At 37.7% G+C, this 27,128-nt stretch overlaps 1 protein-coding gene and 2 non-coding genes across 4 annotated transcripts in view; all 3 read right to left on the bottom strand.

The window, feature by feature from the left end:
• Positions 1 to 768: 768 nt before the first annotated feature.
• Positions 769 to 27,128, bottom strand: part of LOC101672747 (pantetheinase) — a 51,444-nt gene continuing 25,084 nt past the window's right edge. For both annotated transcript variants that reach the window (XM_013063814.2, XM_004740217.3), the window contains 7 exons: positions 20,475 to 20,724; positions 19,050 to 19,180; positions 11,922 to 12,114; positions 10,805 to 11,096; positions 10,021 to 10,379; positions 2,037 to 2,207; positions 769 to 1,059 (listed from right to left, as the gene is read on the bottom strand). In XM_013063814.2, the coding sequence (XP_012919268.1) occupies positions 877 to 1,059; positions 2,037 to 2,207; positions 10,021 to 10,379; positions 10,805 to 11,096; positions 11,922 to 12,114; positions 19,050 to 19,180; positions 20,475 to 20,687 (1,542 nt within the window). In that variant the 5' untranslated portion in view covers positions 20,688 to 20,724 and the 3' untranslated portion in view covers positions 769 to 876. The remainder of the gene's footprint in view (positions 1,060 to 2,036; positions 2,208 to 10,020; positions 10,380 to 10,804; positions 11,097 to 11,921; positions 12,115 to 19,049; positions 19,181 to 20,474; positions 20,725 to 27,128) is intronic.
• On the bottom strand, positions 11,259 to 11,398 carry LOC123387866. Its single transcript, XR_006602365.1, has one exon. It is a non-coding gene; the product is annotated as a U4 spliceosomal RNA (small nuclear RNA).
• LOC123387875 lies at positions 16,463 to 16,567 on the bottom strand. Its single transcript, XR_006602373.1, has one exon. It is a non-coding gene; the product is annotated as a U6 spliceosomal RNA (small nuclear RNA).

The raw sequence follows: 27,128 nt of genomic DNA, 5'->3' as shown, positions 1-27,128 counted from the left end.
AGGTAGGAGACTAAAATTTGAATTTCAGATCATTTTCACATATCACACAATATTATTCTTCTTTTGATTCTTCTTTGTTTTTCAACCTTTTAGAAACATAAAAACCTAAGGTCATGCAAAAATTTATCACAGTACAGATTTGGTAAAATGTTTGCTTTAGAACCACCCTATCAAAAAAAAAAAAAAAAAAAAAAAAAAAAAAAAAGAACCACCCTATTGATATGCTTATAGGCTAACAAGATAGGTAAAACACTAAAGAGGCACTGAAAAACACTCAAAAAAGTGAAGGCCTTCTAACAGGTTGTTAGAGCTGTATGTCCAGCTGCCTTCCAGAATACGTCATTGCTACGTATCAAGCCTAAACCAATTATCTGATGTTGAGTTCACTGATTTTCTAATTGAAATATGGAGGGTGGCTAAGCCTGTGGAAGATCTTTAACAATTTAGACAATCAGAGGTGATGTAATTTTAGCAATAAAAATATCACACATGGTTTTACTGTGATAATTGTACAGTTGTGAATAGCTAGCACATATCCAGTACTTTCCATGATCCAGAAACTTGTCTAAGGACTTTAAATGCATTCAATTATTTAAATTTTTTTTAAAAAACCCTAAAATTGTGAGTAAAACTGTTACCCTCATTTTATAGATTTTAACCTTTCAAAGTGATGTCACTGTTTATCTGGCTTCTATTATCTAGGGGTGGTGTGTGTGTGTGTGTGTGTATATGTGTGTGTGTACAAAATCCGTGAACTATATATGTATATGTATTTGTAATTACTTGTATAAGAGACCATGTTATGATCTTCATCCTTCTTTTCTCAGCCATCATTTTTTTAATTACACAAAATAAAAGAGAGCAAAGGGAAATATTCTACCAACTTAATGAGCACACAATTGGTATTATGACTAAGAGCATTATTTCTAGTGTTTGTGCCCGGAGGTCTGATGAAGCATTTAATGTCTGGTCCTTCTCGTACACTCTCCCAAACAGAGTCACGGTCAAGAGAGGTCCAGATGGCGGCTTCACACTGAACAAGCGTCCATCACTTGACACCTAATTAAAACACAGAGTAGTTGGCTGGGTCGTCCCGTTAAGTTATATGACTGCACAACAACTTCTAAAAATCAGCACAACTGGATGACGAAATAAAAAATAATGGCTAACTTCTCTTCTAAAAGAAATTTTGAAATGGTACAGAGTATAAGAAAAATTGCAGCTGTGGAATTGGCACTGATTTATGATTATTGAAATGGCTATCATCAATATCTTATCATTTACTTATTTGAGGAGGTATTCCAAGAATCAGCATACAGCAATGGGTTTGGGAGTGTCATAGAGAAATCTAGTCCTCTCAGACATAATAGGCTCCTCCAAGTGGACAGAAGGGAGTGACTGAGGGCTTTTGAGCGGAACCTCTGTCATCCCTGTCACTCACTCACCACAGCCTCCCAACCTGTTTGTCCCTAGTACTCCCACAGTAGCTATTCCTACAAGGAAGGCGGAATAAGAGCAAAACCCACAGGTAAGTCAGGGAAACAATATGACTGGGCAGAGTTTATGAGGTAAGAAGTACTTCTGGACTTTAAAAAAAAGTGTTTGCTTTCTTGCCTATTTCGGCCACTGGGTCTTTACCCACACAGTGAGAGGAATTCCCTTTAACTTTGCAAGGCTATCACTGCCCATGATGTGAAGGGGTTTCCTCTGGTGGGACCAGTCCTGAAACCCTCTCAAGAGTCTTTTTCCTACTCAACAGACCCAAAACAGCCCAGCCTCTTCCCAATACTCTCCACAATAATATATTTATGTATTCTCTAGGATACACTAATCATTATACTACAAATTTCCAGATAAGAAATTCAACCTGCTCAGTTTCCTTCATGATTCCCCAAGAACAATATTATGCTTTCCAAATGGAGAGGAGAGCTGTATGATATTTGTAAATATTTATATTTGGTATTTGTAGGTCTTGTACTCAAAAAGCACTTCCTCTTACATGAAATGAATTATCAATATTAAGCAAAGGTTCTTACCTGAAATTCTCCAGGGGCAAGCTGATTTTCACTTAGCAACACCTCAGGGAAGACATACTGGGTTCCAAAAGTGCCACTGAGGGAAAACATTTCAAACCAGGTAGAGGCAGTTTCAACTGCACCACCACAACTGTTTAAGTCTGCTGTTTTACACTTCAGCAGAGTACAAATCTACGAAAGTCAATGCAAACCAGTAAGTCCTGAGAAAGCCAATTAATATATCCTCCCGACCTAGAAATAATGCCTATGCAATGCCTTTTCCCCTTTGTTTGGTAAAATGTTTTTTTAATTAGATTAATCTAGCTCATTGATACACAGCTAATTCAACTAGTCATAAAAATAAAGGACTTCAGTCCCTAGTGCTTTCTCCAATTCAGCCAAACAGATTAAATCGCTTAAAGAAACAATCAGACCTTTGGTTGATAGCCATGAACTATACCCTCATTGTTCAAGCTAGCAATGCTTTTAATAATCAAGTGTTCTATTTTTTTAAAAAAAGGTTAAATTTAGGCCGGAGTTTAATCTCTCTGTTTTCGTCTATTTTGCACAACAAAAGAACTTTAAAACTGTGATGAACCCTGGAGTTGATCTAGAGGCAATCCCTATGAATTGGAAAAGTTACATACTTTCTATCTGAGCAAGAACTGAAAAAGTTCTTACTATACTACACAGTTAAACTATACTACTACGTAATTTGAATCTAAAATCTAAGTATATGAGTCATCTATGAGTCATCTCACTATGTTGATACAAAGTCCACAAAAGGAAGATCTGTATTTATTGAATTCTATCTGTACTGCATCTCCCAAGCCTCATTTCAAGCCACCTTTACCACCTGCCTGATTAAAGCAATAGCCTCTAACTGGTCTCCCTGCTTCTACTTTTGAAGTTGGAGAGTACACGCTTTAGAGCAAGTGTGTTAAAATGGGATACAATTTGCTTTCAGGTAAAGGTAGCACGAACACATCCTATTTTATTCCCTTAACCTCTTACTGAAACCAACATTTGTTTTTTTAAGACATAAACCCGCATGGATAGAAGGGGTGGACAGACCATGGTATAATGGTGGAAGCTGGGGTGATGATGCAAGAGCAGCCAATGATTTAGGAGACCTGAAGAAAGCCAAGTCCTAAACTGACAATGGGAGAACCAAGAATTAACGCTATCCACATCACAGAATGCCCAGAAGATTCCATCACTGGGAGCATGAGGTACCTCAGGGGCTGGTAAAGTAGTGGCTAACATAAGAAAAATTGGTGGGAAGTTGTTAAGGATGCCTCAGATACTGAGTTCCCCACATGGATGGGCAACTGTCCTTCCGCTATTTCCATAAAAGATGGGGCATCGGGACGCCTGGGTGGCTCAGTTGGTTGGACGACTGCCTTCGGCTCAGGTCATGATCCCGGAGTCCCAGGATCGAATCCCACATCTGGCTCCCAGCTCCATGGGGAGTCTGCTTCTCCCTCTGACCTTCTCCTCGCTCATGCTCTCTCTCACTGTCTCTCTCTCTTTCAAATAAATAAATAAAATCTTAAAAAAAAAAAAAAAAAAAAAAAAGATGGGGCATCTATTTCCAGAGAGGGTAAAGCAGATGTTGAGTGGAGCTTTTGAAAAACCTAGTTGAAGGGGATTACAAGAATGAAACCTACTAAATGTTGCAACTATCTCCAACACCACGACCACATCCAACAAGGTCACTGCTCCCACCTGGCTCTCTAAATCCTGCCAGCAAATAATTAATACTTCAGAAATAAAACTGCCAGATAAACACAGAAAAGGAGTCCTGTTAAATTTGAAGTTTAGATAAACTAAAAGTACTAAAAATGGTTTTTAGTATAAGTGTGTCCCAAACATTGCATGGGACATACTTACATTTTTTTAAAATATTTGTTGTTGCTTTTGGAGACTCTGACGCTGGAAAAGCAAGGTTCTACCTGGGCTGGGGACATCAGATCTCCCTGTCCTCCTCCCCTTCGACCTTTCCCCAAAGCCCCTCAACAAAATGGTTTTTTTTTGTTTTTGGGGGGGTTTTGGGGGGATCAAAACAACTTTTGTTGTTTATCCAAACTTTGCATTTACTATGGCATCCTGTACTTTTATTTCCTAAATTAGGCAATACTATTCAGGAAGGGAATTAGAAGAATTTTAAAACCTGAGAAACCTGACCCATCCTAAGAGGAAGTTTCCAAATATACAAATATGCTTAACTCAGAGATTCCTCTGACAAAAGGCCTGCCTAGATTACCCTACTGTGAAGCTTAAAATTGGCAAGTATCACTCCTATGCCAAAGCTTAAAATTGGCAAGTATCAGTCAGTTTTTGGTAATGTTAAAGGGTTACCATATGAGGACAGCTTCTAACACAAGAGAGCAAAACAAGTAGATACAGGAAACTTGAGTAAAAAATAGAGTATTTAAACAGAAGAAGCTTCAAGAAAAAAAAAAAATTTCCTTAATAGCCACAGAGAGATAAAAAACTGTATCCACAACACAGTATCAGTAAAGGGAAAAAAAAAACACCTTATAAAGAAAATAATAGTTCTTGAAAAATAAAAACATGGGGGCACCTGGGTGGTTCAGTCAGTTATGTATCTGCCTTCAGCTCCAGTCATGATCCCAGAGTCCTGGGATCCAGTCCTGCAGTGGGCTCCCTGCTTTCTGGGGAGCCTGCTTCTCCCTCCCCTTCCTGCTCATGCTCTCTCTCACTATCTCTGCCTCTCTCTCAAATAAATAAATATAATCTTTTAAAAAATAAAAATTAAAAAAAAAACATGTCAGTGAAAATTAAAGACTTAACACAAGCCTTTAAAGATCAAGGAGAAAAATTATCAGAAAGTAAATGGAAAAAAATGAAAAGAAATAGCAAAGAAAAGATTAAACAATTAGAAGACCAATCCAAAAGACACATGATCCCAATAATAGGAGTTCCAGAAAAAGAAATGGAGGGGAGGAAATTCTAAATGGTTTCTAAGAGACCCAGAGGAAGAGAGACACACATACAAAAGATCAGGAATCAAAATAACTCAAGAATTCACAGTAGCAATACAGTGACCTCAAATTCCATACCTAGAAAAATACTCCATCAGATATGAAAGGAAAGACATTTTCAGTCTTGTAAGTTGAAAACATTTTATCACCCATTCAGTTTTATCACCCATTCAGAAAGTTCTCTTTCTGGAACGTACAACAACAAAGGAAGTGTGTGGTATTGCGATTTATAGTAATAAATACATATTTGGTCTTTATCCAGTTCCTGACATAGAAGGCCCAAAAGTCCTTGGAATTTCCTTAGTGATAAGAGGGGAAATGTGAAAGGAGGGGATTTTGTTACTCATAATGGAGCCTCTTTCAACCACACCTGAGTACATGTTAATGATGAGATTTTTGGAAAGCCTCAAATAACCACAGGATGGAAACAGAGTTGGAACTTTAAGTCTCACCATCCCTACCTCTGTCTCTGCAGAGGAAAGGAGCTAGAGGTTAAATTAATCACCAGTGGTGAATGATTCAATCAATCATGTCCATGAAATGAAGCCCCCATAAAAATCCTTAAAGTATGGGGTTCAGAGAGATTTCAGGTTGGCAAACAAAAATGCCTTATCTACAAGCCAGGAAGGTGGAACACACCAAACTCCATGGAGACAGAAACCCCTATGCTTGGGATACTTTCAGATTTTGCCCTATGTATCTCTTCCTCTGGTTGTCCATTTATATTCCTTAAAATATCTTCTGCAATAAATTCTTAGCAATACATAAAGCACTTTCCTGGGTTCTAAGAACCATTCCAGAAAATTAACAAATCCAAGGCAAGGGTGATGGGAACACCTGATTTATAGTCAGTCAGGTCAGAAGCACAGGTGACAACCTAGACTTGCAATTGGAGCCTCAAGTGGGTAAGGGACCAGTCTTGTGGGACCGAGCCCTTAATCTGTGGATTTTGCATTAGCTCCAGGTAGATGGTGTCAGATGAGTAAATTTAAGAAGAAACAGCTAAAAGATTCAAAAATTTTTGCCTTCAGAGAGAGGACTGGATGGATTATGGAAGGCACTAGTGTTTTACAAGCCTTCATTGCTATTTGTCTTCTTAGTTATGTTCATGCATTATTTTGATTAAAATGAAGAAAGAAGTGATAGGACCAATCCAGGTAGTGGGAAGGGATAGGACATTGAGACTATGAGAAGGACTAAAGAAATACAAGAGTTGAATCAGGAGCTGCTTGCAATGAAGTCAGTGTTTATGTAAATAAAACCTGATGGTATAGGTCTGATAATTATCTTATGTTACTTTTATTAACAATAATAATAATAATTAACATTTACCGAGGACTTTCTAGGTGCTAGGCATAGTGCTAAACCCTTTACATTTATGAAATCAAACATGCCAAAAACTCTAAAGAATTCTATTATTAATTATCCAATTCCCCTCTTAGGACTAGGTTACATCTTCCAGTTATATGCTTTAATTGCCCATAGTAGTTTCCTTTTGTGGCATTGGTCACCAACTAAAATTAACTAGTGATTTTCTTAGGTTTCTGCTCAATCCTGTTTTCCCACTAGTGTTAAGTTCTATGAAGACGGTGACTATATCTGTCTTCCTCCATCTTAATATCTTCAGTCTCTATCAAATGCTTGAACACAGAAAGCATTACATAAAAATTTGGTGAATGAAGATAATCTATGTATTATGACGAACTGGAGGTTTAGGCTGGCTCAAGGCCACGTAACCATTTCCCAGAACTTCTGACTCCAGAATCTATGTTCTCACCCTGTTGTGTTGAGCCCCTGAACTTAATCTTTGGTTTTTAGTAGAGTTGTTATCCCTAGTTTCTTACCCTGTTGGGAAATAGCTTTATATTCTAGAAGAGTGATAGGCCAGTGATTTGGATGACTCTGACCTTGGTGGGAGGAAATGGAGAGGCAAAGGGTAGAGAAAGCAATCTGAAGAAGAAAGTTTCCTAAGTATAATGGGTAAAGGCAATGAACTTCTTTCATTTAGTTTATTCCTTCTTTATTCATTGGTTACCCAATGATTCTTTAAAATATGTAGACTGCTCATTCTCCCACTCTTCTATAACAACTACTATAAATCTGTACCCAACCTTTTGCCATTTTCTACTCTAGAAAATGCTACAAGCACCTTCTTTCCCCACATCCTTAAAATTTACTCTAGAACACTCGGGAAATCTCTGTGGCAAGATGCAGAGTTTTTGTACCCTTATCTCCTTTTCTTTCTCTTCTCTCATTAGTTAAGAAATAGATTTTGGTGTTACAGAGATTTTTCTAGCATTAAATATCATCACAGACTTTGGGAGATTATGAATGTAATACAACACCAAACTCCCTCATCCTCAATTCTAAGACCAAGCTTCTCTAAATTAAATAAAGGATGTGTAGCACATTTGACACTGAGACCTAACTTGAACCAACATAAAGCTATGTTGTTGTTGTTGTTTTTTTTAAGCTATTTAGGATGAGTAGTCCCATGTTTTCCAGCAGACATTAACATATTTGATTTGGGGTGTTGCCCCAGGCTCTGCTGGTGCTATCAAGTACTGTGGCTCAAGCTGAATGTCCCATAAATACCTCAAAACCAGAACATCCAAAGTGAACTGAGCATTTCCCCACTGCCATCCAATCTGCTCCCCCTCTAGCATCCTGACCTGTCAGAGAATTACATTCACCCAGCTAGCTGCTTTTGCCAGAAACCTAATCCCCTCATTCTGCTTTCCTGTTCTATTTTTTAATATTTTATTTATTTATTTGGTGTCAGAGAGAGTAAGAAAGAGCACCAAAAGGGTGAAAGGCAGAGGGAGAAACAGGGAGCAGGAGCCTAACGTGGGACTCGACCCCAGGACTCCAGGATCATGACCTGAGCCAGAAGCCGACGCTTAACAGACTAAGCCATCCAGGTGCCCATGCTTTCCTGCTCTGTACCAAATTGGCTACAAGTCAAGTTTTCTATTTCTTGCTTGACTCCATACCCTGCACTTCTATTAACACTACTCTTGGTAGAGACTATCTAGGACTATTTTAATAATCTAACTTGTCTTTTGCCTAGTTTCATCAGCCACAGTGCTGCCCTAGTGATCTACTCAATGACATATCTGATCACATCATGCCCTTGCTGAACACTTTCCAGTAGAAGACTATTACCCAGAAAGAAAAGTCCAAACTTTAGGAATGACAGGTAAGAAGCTGTCAGATGTGAGCCTGCTTCTGGGCTCATCTTCCATTAATTCTTGCTTCTCACAATACACCTTAGTATCACTGACCCGCATACTTTACTTCTTGAGCATCCACACCCTTGCTCATACTCCACTCCACCTAGAATTTTTTCCTGCTATTTTCATCTGGATAATGGCATAAGCTCATACATCATGTCTCCAGAAACTTCCCTGAATCCCCAGATTAGGATAGGTACTGCTTCTTAGTATTCCTACAACAAAATGTGCTTTCTACGTTCTCTCCATGCCAACCTACCCTGACATCATTTGTTCATTATGTCTTTCCTCGCTACTAAATGCTTCAAGAAGAGGGCCTTTACTTATTCATCTTTGTATCATTAGCACCAAATATATATCTACTATGTAGTAGGCAGTCAATAAGTGCGTCATTTACCAAATCAGCAAGCATTCGTAAAGTCTCATCATGCAGCAGCAAACAGAATACTGCACAGTGGGCACAGTTCTAGCACTCAAAGGTTCAGTCTCAGACAACCTGTGCAAAATTTCACATAATATGCCCTTGACAAAACAGAGCATAGGATGTCTGAAGCACTTAGCCCCAGAGGTGGGAGCCATGCTAAAGAAAGTGTTAGGCCAGCCTTCTTGGTGAAGACAACATCTGAAAAGCACTGTGAATGATGAGTAGGTGGGGCCATCACAGATAAAGGAAACAACACATCCCGAGGGTCTGCAGTTGCCCACACATTGGGGATGAGGAAATGTCTCAGTAAGAGAGAACCCCAGGGCACATGTGAGTAGAAATGACAGAAGAGAACAGACATTAGGAAAAGGCACACTTTAAGAATTTGAATTGTATGTCTTGTTAAGAAATTTGAAACTAGAAACCAACTAGAAACCTGCAGGAATTTTAAGCAAGAGAATGAAATAATGAGAAATGACTTTTAGTAATTTTTTTAAAGATTTTTATTTATTTATTTGACAGAGAGAGTTCACAAGTAGACAGAGAGGCAGGCAGAGAGAGAGGGGGAAGCAGGCTCCCCGCTGAGCAGAGAGCCCGATGCAGGGAATCGATCCCAGGACCCTGAGATCATGACCTGAGCTGAAGGCAGCGGCTTAACCCACTGAGCCACCCAGGCGCCTGGATTTTAGTAATTTTTATAATTAGAGTGTAGGAAATAGATTGGATGGAGCTGAAATTGTAAGCAAGAAGCCCTGAAATCAGTTGGGAGATAGATCAGGAAGAGGCAAGTAGAATGAGAAGAAGATGAAAGTTGTTCTTAGGAGTGACACCTCACTGGGCTATAAATAGTTCCTCCTCTAGTGTTGGGGGCTGTGAGATACCCAAAGCTTTGCAGTAATAAACTATTCTACCACATATCCCAGAGGTCAACCCTATACGTTTCCAAGACATACTTAGTTAATGAAACGAGCTAAGTTTCAGTGAACATATAAAGAAAATGGATAAATTTCTTCAGGCAGGAAATACCAGAGGCTAATCATCCATTAAAATCATCTGTAATTTGATTATCATTTTAAATACAGGTACCGTAAATAAATTTTCTGCCTTTTTTCCAGCCGATTTAAAATGGACTGACATCTAGGATTTCAAGTTTTAGCAAACATTCAGGAGGCCCAACTAAATTTGAATGTCAAACAAAACAAAACTTTTAGTGTACAGGTATCCTCAAAAGTGAGACATACTTATAATAAAAATAATCCATTGTTTATGTGAAATTAAAATTCAACTAGGTGTCCTGTATTTTATCTGGTTAATTCCCCTGCTACCAAAACGATCATTACCTGCAAATAATATGTCCCTTCGACAATATGTAGTCCATCAAATGCCCCTAGGGCATAAACTTCATCTGTTCTCTTCTCAGACATCTTGTAGCTTAGATGACAGCAGAGTTTTTTCTGACAAACTGTGTAATTTCCCGTGACTCTTGTGAGCTCCAGGAACGTGAATTCATCAAAAAAGGCAGTACCTTTAAATTCCTGATTTCCTGTTGAAAACCCTTTTATACTACTGGCATAAGAAGTCCAATTCACTACAGGGCGGTGTGGGTAAGAATCCAGTTTTGAGAGAAGGAGTTTTCCCTTCTTTGTCTTCATATCATAATGAAATTCTTGGGGAGAATCAGGTGCGTAGATGCCACTTCCTGAAAGGGATATTTGAAATGGAAGTGAAAAAAGGACTATTGTTTGTTTTATTTTATTGTTACCATTTACTCTCTCTCTCTAAGCTATCTATGTCATTAATTTCAGTAAAATATAGTGAGAAGGACAATAAGTGAGAGGAAATCCAACAGAGTATGGTACCAAAAAGCCAGTAAGAGAAACTTCCATGTAGGAAGTGGTGAACTTTAGAGGAAAAAAGAAGAAATGTGCATGTAAGTTGAATAAAACTAAATAAATCTACAAAACAATTTAGACTGAGATGGATTCTACAGTATGTCACCAGCTAGACATGCAAAAATTAAGAGTTGGAAAACATTAAAGAGTACATGTTAGCTAGAAAAAAATTACTTTTTCTTTTACTTTTTTGATTACTTAAAGTTTATAAATCTTGGAGTTTACGCATTACCTGTCATTCTGTTTGAGGGGTGATGTATATTGGATGCAAGGAAGTTGACCCCCATGCCCATTGCCCAAGCTGAGTGGAACTGAATTGCTGACAAATGTGGCAAAACATTCATCCATGCTGTTGGGAAGACTATGGTATCCACATGGAAATCTTTCACCAGAGTAACAGCAGGATCATAGAAGAGTATATCAAAGCACGTGAAAATGCCAAATCTTCCAAAGACAGTGTCAAAAGTCACAACCTCGGGCTTCTTGGGTACATTGAATTGATTTTCATTCATGAAAAGGTTGTGCTGTAATAAACAGAAGATGAAGGGAGTAAAATTCTCCTTTCAGAAGCCAGCCTGTGTGTTACTGGGTCTGAAAAAGTGCAAGCCAATATCTCTTAGTTCCAATTTAATCCATGAGCACTGTCTTCACAGGGAAAAAGTGTAAGAGAATCAGAGATTACTATGGCTGATAAGAGCATTTGACTCAACCTCCACATTTTATAGATATGTCGATGGGAATCCCTATTTATTAAGACCCTCTTGATTAGCAGTAATCACGTCTCGAACAAACCTCATTGGCTATGATACTGCCACTGCGCAAAGCTTTAAGACCCTCTTGAATACTACAAGACATAGAAATGAAATAGGTAACTTCTATTTGCCAAGAACACTTAACTATTTTCTGTGGACAAACAACTTTCTTTGCTCCTTTCTCTTCAAAATCAAGTGTCTGGTGGGTAGTTTCTCCTTCTTGGCTTGACCCATTTGCCAGGGTATGTCTTCAAAAGGACAAGGTCTAAAAGGCAACATTGTATTTCTATACAGGTACCTCCTGCTGATTCTCATACACTTCCAGACACATTTCTGTTTGTAAATGCACAGAAAACCCTTCGATCCTCTTTTAGGAGCTTACCATACCTAATCATTACTTTCTATGTATTGTCTCTATTCTGCTTCTAAAGTATGCTTATTATCAACACTAATGATTTTTCCTTCTTGTCCACTTTATTTTGTTAAATATTCAGTAACTGAACTGAATTATTTTGTTATAAATAAAAATTATACAAAATTATAATTATACAAAAATTATTGTTATAAATTTTGTTATAAAATTATAAATAATTTTACCTTATGGTAGCGTGCCACCAGTTTTCCTTGGGAATCAAAGACCACATCAGTATTGTATTGGTAATGACCATCAGGGGGACACTGAGAGTCACTGGCATTGCATGGCTTCTTGTCTCCAATATTTGCCACAAGGTAGATAGAGTTGTCCTTGGCCAGACAGCTGAGTCTTTCTTGCACTGGGGTATAGCCAAACCTGATACAGGTTCATTAGAAAAGGAAAGCAAAAATGAAGCTTATCCTTTAATAAAATTCAGAATTATATTGCCTGAACCTATTATGTGATATACACAAAAATAATTCTAAATAACATCATAGAAGAGAAGGATTAAAACAAGAATAGATTTGGGACGCCTGGGTGGCTCAGTTGGTTGAGCAGCTGCCTTCGGCTCGGGTCATGATCCCGGCATCCTGGGATGGAGTCCCACATCGGGCTCCTTGATCAGCGGGAAGCCTGCTTCTCCCTCTGCCTCTGTCTGCCATTCTGTCTGCCTGTGCTCGCTCTCTCCCTCTCTCTCTCTGATAAATAAATAAAATCTTTATAAAAAAAAAAAACAAGAATAAATTTCAGAGAAAGTATATGCTTGTGGAAATTTGGCTGTAGGAAAACTATTCTAGGATAAGATTCTAAGCCATGTATTTTTTTTCATAATAGCATTTAACATCATTTATAATAATGTATTCACTATGTGTTTATCTTATGTGTGGCACATCTCAGATATTTGGGGGCAATGATACACATCTTCTGTTCACTAACCCTGGCAAAAAAGAGGAATTAAAGAAAAAAATATTTCAAGTGAAAGAGTAACAGGTTGGAATTAGAATTCTGGGAAGATGGCAGAGTAGGAAGCACCAGAAATACATCCCTCCACGCAGACAGTATTTGTACTGGCAGAATCTGATGGATAACTATTTTGAAATCTGGGAGTCTATTTCAAGGCTTCTAAGTTCCAAGGGAAAGCTGGGATGGCAAAACACAGTCAATTTCAGTCAATTTTAGCTATTAGCTCAACAGTGGCTACCCATGCTTTACCCCACACCCAGGCCCATGCAGACAGCCATGTTGGAGCACCATGCAGGCAGCTTACAAAACCAGGTTGGACTCCAAATATCTGTTCTCTGAATATCAGAGATCTGCGTTCTCATCACTGATAACTGCTTCTGATCATGGAGAGCAAACACGGGGGCAGGCAGCCATTGTTACACTCCAGCACCATCACCACTATATAGTTGCAAGTCCTTCCCCTACTGGCTGAAGTAATTTCTAGAGGAATTAAAGAGCCAGAGGTGCTTCTCTCCTTCTTCCTTAATTTTTCCTTTTCTTTTTCTGAAGTCAGATATTTAAGGACTAAGACATACAAAAGCAATCGTATATATAAGAGAATTTAAAGGTCATCACATGTTCTCAGGGAGACACAGTCTAAGACAATGCTTCAAAAGATCTTAAGTTTACACATCAAGCTTATGCCTAGCACAGAAACAGTATACAGGAATCAAAACAAACAAGCAAGCAAAAGGCAGTAAGCCCTGGGGGTATAATTTGACTTTCAGAGTGATCACATTTTCAGATTCAAATATGAACTTATCAACAAAAATAGCATAATATATACAAATAAACAGGAAAGGATAGCCCACTCTAAGGGGGGAAAATAATAAAAAAAAATTAAAAAAGAAAAAACCTGCAGAAACCATCCTAGAGAAAGACCAGATGACAAACCTGGACTAAAGACTAGACTAACGATTAAAACAACTATCCTAAAGATGCTCAAAGAACTAAAAGCAAATGTGGAAAAAGTCAAGAAGATAATATATGAACAAAATGGAAATATCAATAAGGAGGTGGAAAAACCTAAGAGAAAGCAAAAAGAAATTCTGGAGCTGAAAATTAAAAATGATTAAAATGAAAAATTTGCTAGTGGGATTCAAAGATGGATTTGAGCTGAAAGAATCAATAAATTTAAAGTTAAGCCAGTTGAAGTGATCAAGTCAAAAGAAAAGAACAAGAAAAAGATTGAAGTGAACAAGGCCTAAGGGGCCTGTGTGACATCATCAAGTGGAATAATATACAGATTAGAGGAGTCCAAAAAGAGTGAAATAAAGGGTCAGAGAGATTATATGAAGAAATCGTGTCTAAAAATTTTCCAAATTTGAAGACACAAATATATAAAGATTTAAGAAGTTCAATGATCTCCAAGAAAGATGAACTCAAAGACACCCATACCAAGATACATTGCTATCAAACTGTCAAAAGCCAAAGACAAAATAAAAATGTTGAAAGCCACGAGAGGTAAGTGATTCCCCAATAAGATTATCAGCAGTTTTTAATCAGACACTAGAGACCAGAAAGCAGGGGCCAATATATTTGAAGCACTGAAAGAAAAAAGACCTGTCAACTAAGAATATGGTATCCAGCAACACTGTTCAAATATGAGGGAGAAATTAAGATACTCTATGCTAATATCTGACAAAACAGACTTTAAATTAAGAAAAAAGATTATAAGATTTGGGGAAAGACATTATACATTAATAATTCAAAATACAAGAGAACTCTTAAAATTCAACAATAAAAACAATCTGATTTTAAAATGGGCAAAAGACTTGAATAGACTTTTCTCCAAAAAGATAGCCACACAAAGGGCTGATAAGCATATGAAAAGATGCTCAAACTCACTAATCACTAGGGAAATGTAAATCAAAACCACAATGAAATATCACCTCATACCCATTAGAATGTCTATTAAAAAAAAACAAAATAGAAAATAGCAAGTGTTGAGGATGTGAAGAAACTGGAACACAAAGGCACTATTGTTGGATATATAAAAATGATATGGTCAGGAAAAGAACTGCCAGGAAACCAGTTTGGTAGTTCCTCAAAAAATTAAAAATAGAACCATTACATAATTCAGCAATTACACTTCTGGGTAGATTTCAAAAACCTGAAAGCAGTGTCTTGAAGATGTTTGTACACTCATGTTCACAGCAGCTTTATTCACAATAGCTAAAATGTGGAAGCAACTCAAGTTTCCATCAATGGATGAAAGATAGCAAATTGTGGCATATATACACAGTAGAATATTATTCAACTTAAAAAGGAAGGAAATTCTGACCCATGCCACAACATGAATGAGCTTTGAAGATATTATGCTAAGTGAAATAAATCAATTACAAAAAGTTAAAAAAAAAACATACAATTCCACTTATAAGGTAACTAGAGTAGTTATAGTCATCAAATTCATAGATATACAAGGTAATATGATGGCTGCCTGGGGCTGCAGAGATGAGGAAATTGGGAGTTATTGTGTTCTTTCCCCAGCTTTACTGAAATAAAACACTATAACACTGTGTAAGTTCAAAATGTAAAATGTGATGATCTGATACATGTATATTTTAATAATGTTTACCACAATTAGGTTAGCACATTTTTAATTAGTATAAGTACCATTTTATTGTTCTTATTGTGAGAACATTTAAAATGTACTCCCATTCCAACTTTCAGGTAAACAATACAATATTGTTAAGTCATCATGCTATACATTAGACCTCTAAAATTTATTCCTCTTACTTAGAACTTTATACCCTTTGCCCAACTGTGCCTCATTTCCCCCACTACCAGCCCCTGTCAACTACTATTCTCTCTGCTTCTGTAAGCTCAGCATTTTTAGATTCTACATATAAGTGAGATCATACAGTTTTTGTCTTTCTCTGCCTGGATTATTTCACTTAGTTTAATGTTCTCAATGTTCATCTATGTTGTTGCAAATGTCAGTATTTCTTTCTTTCTCACGGCTGAATAAGTTCCATTGAATATATGTATATATCACTTTTTTTTAATCCATTCATCTGTTGGTCATACAGGTTATTTCCATGTCTTGGCTAGTTTAAGTAATGCTACAATAAACATAAGGGTGCAGATATATTTTTTTCCCCTTTTTAAAAAGATTTTATTTATTTCTTTTTCTCCTTTTTTCCATTTTATTTCTTTTAGTCTTCCAAAATTGTTTATGCACCACATTCAGTGCTCCATGCAATACATGCCCTCCATAATACCCACCATCAGGTTCACCTATTCTCCCCACCCTCCAAAACCCTCAGTTTGTTTCTCAGAGTCCACCGTCTCTCCGTTGGTCTCCCCCTCTGATTTCCCCCAACTCACTTCTCCTCTCCATCTTCCAATGTCCTCTGTGTTATTCCTTATGCTCCACAAGTAAGTGAAACCATATGATACCTGACTCTCTCTGCTTGACTTATCTGACTCAGCATAATCTCTTCCAGTCCCATCCATGTTGATATAAAAGTTGGGTATTCATCCTTTCTGATGGAGACATAATACTCCATTGGGGTGCGGATATCTTTTTGAGATAGTATGGCTATGTTCAGACTTTCTATTTCTTCATGATTTGGTCTTGGTAGGTTGCCTGTGTCTAGAAATCCATGGATTTATTTTAAATTGTCCAATTTGTTGTCATATAATTATCCAAAGTAGTCTCTTATGATTTTTTTGTATTTCTGTGGTATCACTTGTAATGTCTCCTCTTTTCATTTCTAGGAATATGGAATGCTTCAGGAATTTGCAAGTCATCATTGTGCAAGAGACATGCTAATCATCTGTATTGCTCCAATTTTAGTATATGTGCTGCCAAAATTAGCACAGGTAGAGTTATTGTTTAATGGGCATAGAGTTTGAGTTTTGTCAGACAGACAGTGTTCTGAAGTGAGGGATGGTGATGGCTGAATTAGCAATACAAATTTAATACCACTAACTATACATTTAAAAATGGTTAAGGTAGTAAACTTATATTATGTGTATTTCACCACAATAAAAAAAAATTAGGAAAAAATACCCTTGGATGTTAAGAAAAGGGAAACCTTGTTCAGGGAACTAGTCAATCTGGTTGGAGCAGAGGCATTGGTAGGTAGAAAAAGCAAAAAGGGAATTTTAAAAGATGCATGTGGGGTCATAAAAGGTAGAGCTCAGCACAAGAAGTTTAAAAAACTTCTTTCAAATTTAAGAGAAAAAGATTTTGAGGAGAGAAGTAACATAATCTGAATTTTCTTTAAGATAATAGGCCATTAGGGTATAGAATGTACTAGAATGATTAAGAGACTAAATGTAGGAAATCATTAAGAAGTTGTTGCATTGGCTCAGATTAAAGGCAACAAGAATTGGGCTAGGGCAGTGCCAGACAGTATGGGAAAATGGAAATACTGGAACACTTGTTAATTGATTTCTTAAATTCGTTTTTTTAAGATTTTATTTATTCATTTGAGAGACAGAGAAAGATGGAGAAAGAGAACACTACATGAGCAGGGGGAATAGGCTGAGAGAGGGAGAAGCAGGGACACCAATCTGAGGCTCAACCACAGGACCTGACTCCAAGATCATGACCTGTGCCAAAGGCAGATGCTTAAGAAATCTGAGCCATCCAGGTGCCTCTGATTTCTTTATTCTTTATCATGTTGACTGTAGTTGTCCCAATAAAGCAATTAAAATGCAATCCTCAAAACTGAAACCCACTACATGTAACATTATAGCCATATTTAATAAACTCTATTGGCACAACCTTTAAGTAATAAATGGTTAATAGCAGATAGGTTATTGAATAGCTGAGAAGGGTAAAGTTACTGTTGAATGTATGGAGATTTAGTGCCATCTGCTGGCAATAGTAGTAAAAGCTTTGAGTATCAAATCTACTAATTGGTACAATTAATATAAGCAAAACCATAGCAATTATCTACAAAAACATATCCTTGAAAAAGACCAAGAAGGATGAGAAACTACAAAGAATTATTCTAATGCATTACATAAAAAAATGACTATGATAGTTCCTCTCTCTCATTTGCTTCAATTAATGTCTGAAAGACAGATGTAAACACAACACATCAAACCTTGAAACATATTTAGCCGAAGTCTTTTCAGATCACCACAACTGGCAGAATATATTGGTACATGAAGTATATATTTGGTATTGATATTTCTTAAACATTGATTACATACTTCCCTCCTGTCTCTATTAATCCTAGAAGTGCATCATATATTTAAATATATATATTTAAACTACATTTTTCAGACTGTTTGTTATATCCAGGAAAGATTACAAAAACCTTTGTTAGACCCTGTATGACCTGCTCCTTCATTTCTTCCAAGTCTTTGCTTAGATGTCACCATAAAGACAACTGATGACCAAAAATGAAGGCCCCACGCTGGCTGCCATATCCGCCTATCCTCCTTTTCTCCACAGCATTAACCTTTACTACCTATCATAGATATGTAGATAGATTAATAGATAACTAAACAGATATTATCTTTTTTCTTTATTATCTCCCCACACTAAAATATAATCTCCCAGAAGATAGATTTTTAATGTATTTTGTCCACCTACTGTCCAGAATAGTATCTGTACATAATATGTACACACACACACACACACACACACACACAATTATGCCTGAGTTTTCGCATCCGAGAGACCACCAAGGAGCCAAGCACCGATGCAATCACACAAGGGTTTATTTGACAAGCTTAAGCTTCGGCCCAAGTATACCCAGCACAGCGGAGTAGGGACTTGGACCCCGAACCAGATGACAGTCAGTTTTTAAAGGCAGAGTAGGAGTGGACTCAGCGGTGGGTAAGGACAAAGGGGATGAGGGATGATGTAAGTCCCTAAGGAAGCAAGGTCTCCAGGATCTTGAGGGGCTAGCTATTGTTCCCTCTCTCTCTGCCTGCCTCTCTGTCTACTGTGATCTCTCTCTGTCAAATAAATAAGTAAAATCTTAAAAAAAAAAAAAAAGAAGAAGTCAGAAGACTAGAGTTTGATTCTGGTTCTCCTGCTAACCAACTACCCCTGTAACCCTAAGCAAGTTATGCTATTGTCTCTCCAGATTCCTTCCCTCAATGGAAATATATTCACATAGAATTTGATGATTTCTATGTTACCGTCCAGCACTGATTTCTGTGATTTCACAATTCCTATCACTTTCCTAATAAATGTATCCACAGAAGAGGAAAAATAGAACTATCTTGAACTTAGAGTTGATAGTGGATCTTAAGCGGTGATCTACTAAAAAGTCCTCCCAGGTAAAGTAAGTGCATGTTCATGATTGGATTGTCTACTACCTGTTTGGGATTAATACCTTCTGGGATTAATACAAGGGATCCAGTTGACTTCAGGGTCTGGGATATCCTCCAGGTATGGGTAGATAGTTTCCCTGTTAAAGTTCCAGCCATATATACCATCTTCTGGAGTCACAATAATATCTGCACCCTGTTAAAAATGTAGCTTAATTAAAATATTTCTCGGAGAAGCAAAGAATCCAAGACAGGGTCTGTAAGGGGCCCTGAGGAACTGGGTGGATGAGCAACTGCCATCAGGCCTTTTTTTTTTCTTTTCCTTTCAATCTTAATCTTTTGTTTTCTATATTTTTAAAATTTATTTTCTTTGCACAATTGCATTGTCTAATTCCACATCACCATTTCTATATAATGTTTCCATTATTTCATAAACATCAAGAGGTTATGGTTATTCACAGGGTTGCTATCCACTGCCGTTGTGAAGCATAAACCCAACTCTTCTTAAAATTGGCCCCCTCCCTGGACTTTGGGTAGATTTTGTACCCGGGTGACATGGAATCGATTTATACTCAAAGTCTCTGTTCTACTTCCTGCTCCACTCCAACCCTCCCTGCTCTGTACCCTGCAAAAGTGACTCTGGTTTCTCAGGAGGAGGGCACTCAGACACTGATTCCCCTTAAAGGTGCCAAGCCCAGAGGTACACCCCAGATGCACCTGGGCACCTTCATATGGGAGAGTCACCCTGAAAGCTGCAGCCTTTAAGAAAATAGTCCTACTAAGGATAAAAAAGAACCTCAGAATTCTTATTAATCTTTAAAATGTTTGTATTGTCTAAGAATATGTATTGGTAGATATCAGTGATATGTATGTAGTCATGACTCATCCCACTTCGCAAAGTCCTCCTCTACACCTGATCTACAAATACCTTGTTTCAATCATATCCATTCAAACCACCCACTTATACCTAACCCTTCATTCAACTCAGGACTTATATGCATTAATATACAGTTAATCTATAATTAGAATGAAGTATGAAGTACATAATACATCTTGTTAAGTAGTTTGCAACTTAACTTTATTTTGATGTTATGAATTAATCCAAAAACCTGCACAAGCTTAGGAGCACAAAAGTGTATCAAGGCTACTGATACTCTGAGCAGAGCATCCGGTCTTGACTCATTTGTCCTCCACTCTCCATGTGTAGTAAAATAGAGCAACTAAGTCATTGAATGTATAGCAAGTTCCTCAACGGTCTGCTGCCTCCTTCATGACGATGAAGCCATTCTTTTCTTAACTTGGTCTCATTATTTGGGAGCCCCAGCTATAATAATTTTGAGAAGGAGATAGGAGTCTGATTGTACAACAAAGTTGTTGGCTACCCTGACACATATGTCTTCCAAAAGTATTAAGCAAACCTGATAGGGATCCTGCTTCCTAAGACCCTACCCCTTCTCCTGGTGGAATCCAGCATGCCTGAGAGATGGTACCTGATTTGCTGCTGAAGTGACCGCTGCCTCCAAAAGATCCAGATTTTGGTTCATTAATGTTAATGCCACTTCATGGGACACTGGTATCAGGGTGGCATTAGGTAATATCACTGCGTGTTCATAAACAGCTGCAATAAATGTATCCCGGGAGCTGACTCTGAAGACACAGAGAACTGAAACTGCCACATAAGCCAGCAACTTAGAGGTGATCATGCTGAAGTCTGATGACCACTGATGAGCAGAGCAAGTCCTGACATGTACAGAGAGAAAACACAATTAATCATGTGATTTCCTGGACTGTTACTTTATAAATACATTACAAAATCTATTCTAAGCAAGCCTTATGGTATTGCATTGTAGACACAGATGTAAACAAATCTTACATAACAAAGGACTCTTACTGCAAGGATCTGTGAGGATCTAATAAGGATAGGTATGTTTTAGTTTTCTAGGGTTGTTATCACAAAGTGCCCAAAACTGGGCAGTTTGAACAACAAAAATTTATTATCTCATGGTTCTAGAGACAAGAAGTTTCAGATCAAAGTGTCTGTGGAGTTGGTTCTCCCAGAGGACGGCAAGGGAAGGATCTGTTCAAGACCTCTCTCTCTCTCTCTCTCTCTCTCTCTCTCTGCATAAATGGCTGCCTTTTCCCTGTGTCTGCACATGGCACTCTAATTGTATGCATGTCTGAATCCCAATTTCCCCTTCTTAAAAGGACAAGAGTCATATGGTTTAGTGCCCACCTTATTCCAGAATGACCTCATCTTAACTTCTATCTGAAACAATCTTGTTTCCAAATGAGGTCACTTTCTAAGATATAGGTGGTTGGGGCCAGAACTGGTATGACCACATTAACTGCCACTGACTAATTGCCAGACACTCTGTGTGGACAAGCTTAAGAGTAAAAAACTTAGGGAGGTCCCAGTATCAGAGAGGCCATCACACTTTTGTGAGCTTTACCTCTAAGAACCCTACAGATCCCCTGGGAGAACAGTGGAGACAAATCCTCTGCATCATGCTTCCTAGAGGGGGAGGGGGAAAATATGCCCAATGTTCTCCTAACAAAAGGAGAGCATTTTGTTCTCCTTAACAAAAGGCTGCCTCCAGGGAAACTATTTACTAGAGCCTAATTAACTTGGGGAAAGGGAAGTTTCAAACTGAAACTGCAGCCCTCCTAGCCTTCTTGTCTCAAGTGAGGGAGAACTTGAGAAGCACTAGTGGAGGTCGCAGCCCAGAAGCTCAGGCTCAAGACATGACAGAAATTTAATCACTGGACTAAATAACCCTTCCCCTGTCCTCATGTGTTACCACCTAGTCAATCTATCATTTGTGGCCTATGTAGCATATATTACATCAAGAGAAGGTCTTCAGATGAGTAACCAGTTCTTGGAGTAGAACACTATTGGCTGAAACAGTAACTGGTTGGGGACCATCAGTCCCTACTGTGGTACCTGAGCTGTGTCCCCTGATCAGTACTGTCACTGTGTCAGCTTTGCTAAGCCACCTACCAAGAGCCAAACTCCTGAAAGGTAGCCTTTCTGCTCTTACAGAGGAGAGAGCTTGGGGAAATTGTCCTGGTGGGGAAGAAACAATTTCCTTCTACCCTTCAGGATCTTCCAGCTGGTCTAGAGATTAAATTGACATAAGACATATCTACAGGAGAAAACGTAATATTTTATGGAGTGTGCATGGAGGCCCTCAAATGAAGTTGAGACCTAAAGAAATAACCAAAGTGGGCAGTTTTCATACTTTTTAGACAAACAGACAATAGATCTGTGAAGAATCGACAAGTCAAAGAAAACTTAACTTGAGGAGCTTCATTTAGTAAGGAATTCTAAGCAGAGTTTGGGCTGGGGTAATAAATTAATAAAAGTAACAGGGGTTGTTTATATGGCCTTTTTGGCTCTAAATTTTCTGTCTCTGGGGATAAGGATCTCTTTACCTCTCAATATGGACAGGCTACCTTGCACAGGGAGATTTATTTCATGTTTTCGGGAAACAACATTGGCGGATGGGGTGTCAGAATATTCTTTTTGCATAGGTTGTTTCTTAAGTAACTTTTATTTAAAATAATCAATATGCTAAAGTGTCACATTTTGGGGTGGCCTGCTCTTGGTCCCTATGATTCCCTCCTCTGAAACTTCCAAAGGAAGTTGAGCTGGCAGACTGTTTTATCTCACTTCAGTGGTCTTTTATTTCTGACAATAGGTTAGTTTAATAAAACTCAAGTCAGAAGGCTGTGATGCTTATGTATTTTCAAAGTTAAACCTAGGATTGCATTAATTATATAATAAATAAGAGGCATTTTTATGAAAGCAGAAGAAAAGCAATGGTTAAGATTAGATAAATTATAAAACTGGTTTCTGATTTCTGAGTAGTCAGTGGAGATTTCTAGATGTCAGGCTAAATGCATCTTCAAACTGGGTGAGGGCAGGCAGTGGTAATCTGGAAGACTTTCAGTTTGTACATCAAATGTCTCTGGTGACCCTTCTGCTCCCACAGAACAACAGGCATGAAGATGGTCTATAAATGAGCTGTTATGATTTCACTCAAGTTTACATGAAGTTGTTTGTATTAGTTTGCAAGGCTTCCAGAAAAGGGGAAGTTTATTTATGAATTGATTCCAGTCAAAATTATGGGAAAAAATTGGAGATGATAACTAGGATTTGTGGCCAGACACTGAAGGCACCTAGAAAAAATTAGTTTTGTTTATAAGGAACTGTTTTAGAACCCAATATCCATAAAGGTGTGTTATGAAAACATAATTTTCCTCTTTATAATCACTATCATTCTACCAAAGATAGCCAAATTAAGACTGATTTGTTTATAAAATAAGCCAAGGTTGGGGGGAACCAATGTTGGCCTGATTATATATGTAAGTTCAGCAAGAATAGCAACTGATCATATATACTCTTTTAAATCTGCTTTGCTGGAACTTTTTACAGAGAATCTCTACATTGAACTTTTAACAGCCTCTCAAGGTCAGAAGCCAAGCCAAATACTTGCCATCAGACTTTGGCTATAATACCTTTAGATTCGGGTTAATTCCTCTCTGTTGAGATCTGCAAAATAGCCTGAGGTTCCTGCACCTTCCAAGAAGTGATGTCCTTTACCTATAAGGTTGCTAGCAACCCCATAAGCAAGGTATTAGGCTGTTTTTTCAAGGGGCCTTATTGGCTCCATATAACCAACATTATTTCCTTAATGCTGTCTGGTCATACCTAAGTTTTTGCAGGTTTCCCTCAAATATGACATGCCAATCAAAGCCTCAGTAATATAATCAATGTTTCCAATTATGTGCTGATACAAGGAGAACAGATTCTTGTTGAATTTATGCAAATGAAAACATTGCCATGAAAATATAAGAATATTCACTGAAAATTCTGGAGGGATAAGACAGAAAGAAAAAGTATTTGTTGAAAAGTTCTTATTTTATCATATTATTGCAGGTCACAATTAGCTTAAGAGGACGTTTGTTTAAATCTGGAAAAATAAAACGTTAAAAGATCAACAATGTTTCAAACAAGAAAGTCATAAAAATTATAATCATCCTAGGGTGCCTCAGTCAGTTAAGCATCTGCCTTGGGCTCAGGTCATGACCTCAGGGTCCTGGGATCGAGCCCTGCAATGGGCTCCTTACTCAGTGGAGAGCCTGCTTCTCCCTCTGCTCCTCCCCTACTCCACTCTCTCTCCCTCTCTCTCTCTCTCAAACAAATAAATAAATCTTTTAAAAAATTATAATTGTCCTCAGTTCATTTAGTCTCATGTTATTAATCTTTTTTCTGCTTGAATCTGGTTTTTCTACTAGTTCCAGAAATTCTTAACAAATTTAGTCTTATGATCTTAAGGTTTCAGAAACCTATACTCAAGGTTCTTTCTCATTGAGGAAGAAACACAGTTGCAGGAAGCTTTTGTAAAAGCATCTGAGTAAAAGGGTAACTGTCTACGAATGACAAAGGACTTTAAAAATGCCCATGATTAAAAATCTGATTAAAATTCATTACAATGTAATTGACAAGGAAATTTGGTTATTTTTGTGACACTTAACATTTTAAGATAACAACATACGAGGACATATCAAATTTCTAGAAGTTTCATACAATTTCCATATATCTACACAAATATAAGACAGTTTAGTAATATTTGTTTGACAATACTTCCCATGTAATTTCACATACCAAACAAGCCTAATTTCTCTCTTTAACAATGAGAAAAAAAATCACTGAAATGTTCCAAGGGCCCTGTGGAACATTTCAGTTAGATTGCAGGCAAAAGACTTTATTTTTTTTTTTTTTTTTTAAAAGATTTTATTTATTTATTTGACAGAGAGAAATCACATGTAGATGGAGAGGCAGGCAGAGAGAGAGAGAGGGAAGCAGGCTCTCCGCTGAGCAGAGAGCCCGATGCGGGACTCGATCCCAGGACCCTGAGATCATGACCTGAGCCGAAGGCAGCGGCTTAACCCACTGAGCCACCCAGGCGCCCCAAAAAGACTTTATTTTAGAATTTGATTTTGGGAGGCACCTGGCTGGCTCAATTGGAAGAATATGTGACTCTTGACTTTGGGGTGATGAGTTCAAGTCCCATGTTGGGTGTAGAGATTACTTAAATATAAGACCATTAAGAAAATTCAATTATGGGAAATATGTCAAAAACATCAAAAGTTTCAAGCATTAATTAAAGAAGGATCACATGGGGCACCTGGGTGGTTCAGTGGGTTAAGCCTCTGCCTTTGGCTTGGGTCATGATCTCAGGATCCTTGGATTGAGCCCCACATCAGGCTTCTGCTCAGCGGGAAGCCTGCTTCCCCCCCAACATGACACTCTGCCTTCTACTCTGCCTACTTGTGATCTCTTTCTCTCTGTCAAATAAATAAATAAAATCTTAAAAAAAAAAAGAAGGATCATAGATTATAAAACTATTAAATGATTTAACCAAAGTGACAATGAGAGACAAATACAGAAGTTTTCATAGTTGTAAATAAGTCTTAGCTATTTTAATATTAAGAAGACTGTCTTCTTGAATGATCAAAGATTTGATAAAAAACAAAACATAGAATCATTTTCTAGGTAGATTACATAAAAGGTAACGAAAATTTTGTTTGTAATTTCTCATAAAAACCAAACCAATCATCTAAGAAAGTATTTCTTTTAACAGAGAGATAAAACAAATTCTAATTTTCCATCAGTGTTCCTTTGATATTAAAACTCACTTTTTTAAAAAATTTCTTTTCAGCGTAACAGTATTCATTGTTTTTGCAACACACTCAGTGCTCCATGCAATATGTGCCCTCCCTAATACCCACCACCTTCTTCCCCCAACCTCCCATCCCCTGCCCCTTCAAGACCCTCAGGTTGTTTTTCAGAGTCCATAGTCTCTCATGGTTCACCTCCCCTTCCAAATTACCCCAACTCCCTTCTCCTCTCTAACACCTCTTGTCCTCCATGTTATTTGTTATGCTCCACAAATAAGTGAAACCATATGATAATTGACTCTCTCTGCTTGACTTACTTCACTCAGCATAATTCTTCCAGTCCCATCCATGTTGCTACAAAAGTTGGGTATTCATCCTTTCTGATAGAGGTATAATACTCCATAGTGTATATGGACCATATCTCCCTTATCCATTCATCTGTTGAAGGGCATCTTGGTTCTTTCCACAGTTTGGCGACCGTGGCCATTGCTGCTATAAACATTGGGGTACAGATGGCCCTTCTTTTCACTACATCTGTATCTTTGGGGTAAATACCCAGTAGTGCAATTGCAGGGTCATAGGGAAGCTCTATTTTTAATTTCTTGAGGAATCTCCACACTGTTCTCCAAAACCCTCTTTTAAATATACTTATTCTAATCTTAGCTATATATAAAATTATTTTTCAAAGGACCTCAGATTTTAAGTTTTCCCTTTTTAAATCACTAATCTCACTTTAGGAAAACTTATTTTTGCCCTCAACAAAAATGTATTGCCTTTCCTCATACTTTTTCCTACCAGAAACATGCATCAGACAGAGTTATTTCCCTTATAATTTTTAGCAGCTTTAGTCATATGTTAATCACAACTCTTAATCCTTAGAAACTTTAATTTCTAGTGAAGTAGTAGTAAACAACTGTAAGTTGTCTGTTTCTCCAGCATTTTTTAGATTGGCAAATTTAAGGAGATATTTCATAATTTCTAGAAACATATGTTTCTTTTTTTTTTAAGATTTTATTTATTCATTTGACAGAGATCACAAGTAGGCAGAGAGGCAGGCAGAGAGAGAGAGGAGGAAGCAGGCTCCCTGCTGAGCAGGGAGCCCGATGTGGGGCTCGATCCCAGGACCCCGGGATCATGACCTGAGCCGAAAGCAGAGGCTTTAACCCACTGAGCCACCCAGGCACCCCAACATATGTTTCTTCATAGTACAAAAGTTTAATAAAGAACAGAACATGTTTACTAGGAGACTCAAATCCTTAGTTTTGTTAAAGTAATAAGGAAACCACAAGTAGATAAACCTATATTCAGTATTTAATGCTTATTATTTTGTCTATTTAGAAATGACCCAGATACTCAGTGGATTCAACCTAACTCACCACTTAGCAAGACTTCAAGGTTTCAAGTTGCCAAAAAGATGAGGGAAACTATTTTAAAAGTTTACCTAAAAAAACTTTTAAAAT

The sequence above is a fragment of the Mustela putorius genome, unplaced genomic scaffold, assembly GCF_011764305.1.
Source record: "Mustela putorius furo isolate JIRA1106 unplaced genomic scaffold, ASM1176430v1.1 tig00003863_pilon_pilon_pilon, whole genome shotgun sequence".
Lineage (NCBI taxonomy): Eukaryota > Metazoa > Chordata > Mammalia > Carnivora > Mustelidae > Mustela > Mustela putorius.
Note: the sequence above shows the minus strand (reverse complement) of the source record. Positions and strands in the feature narration are given on the sequence as shown.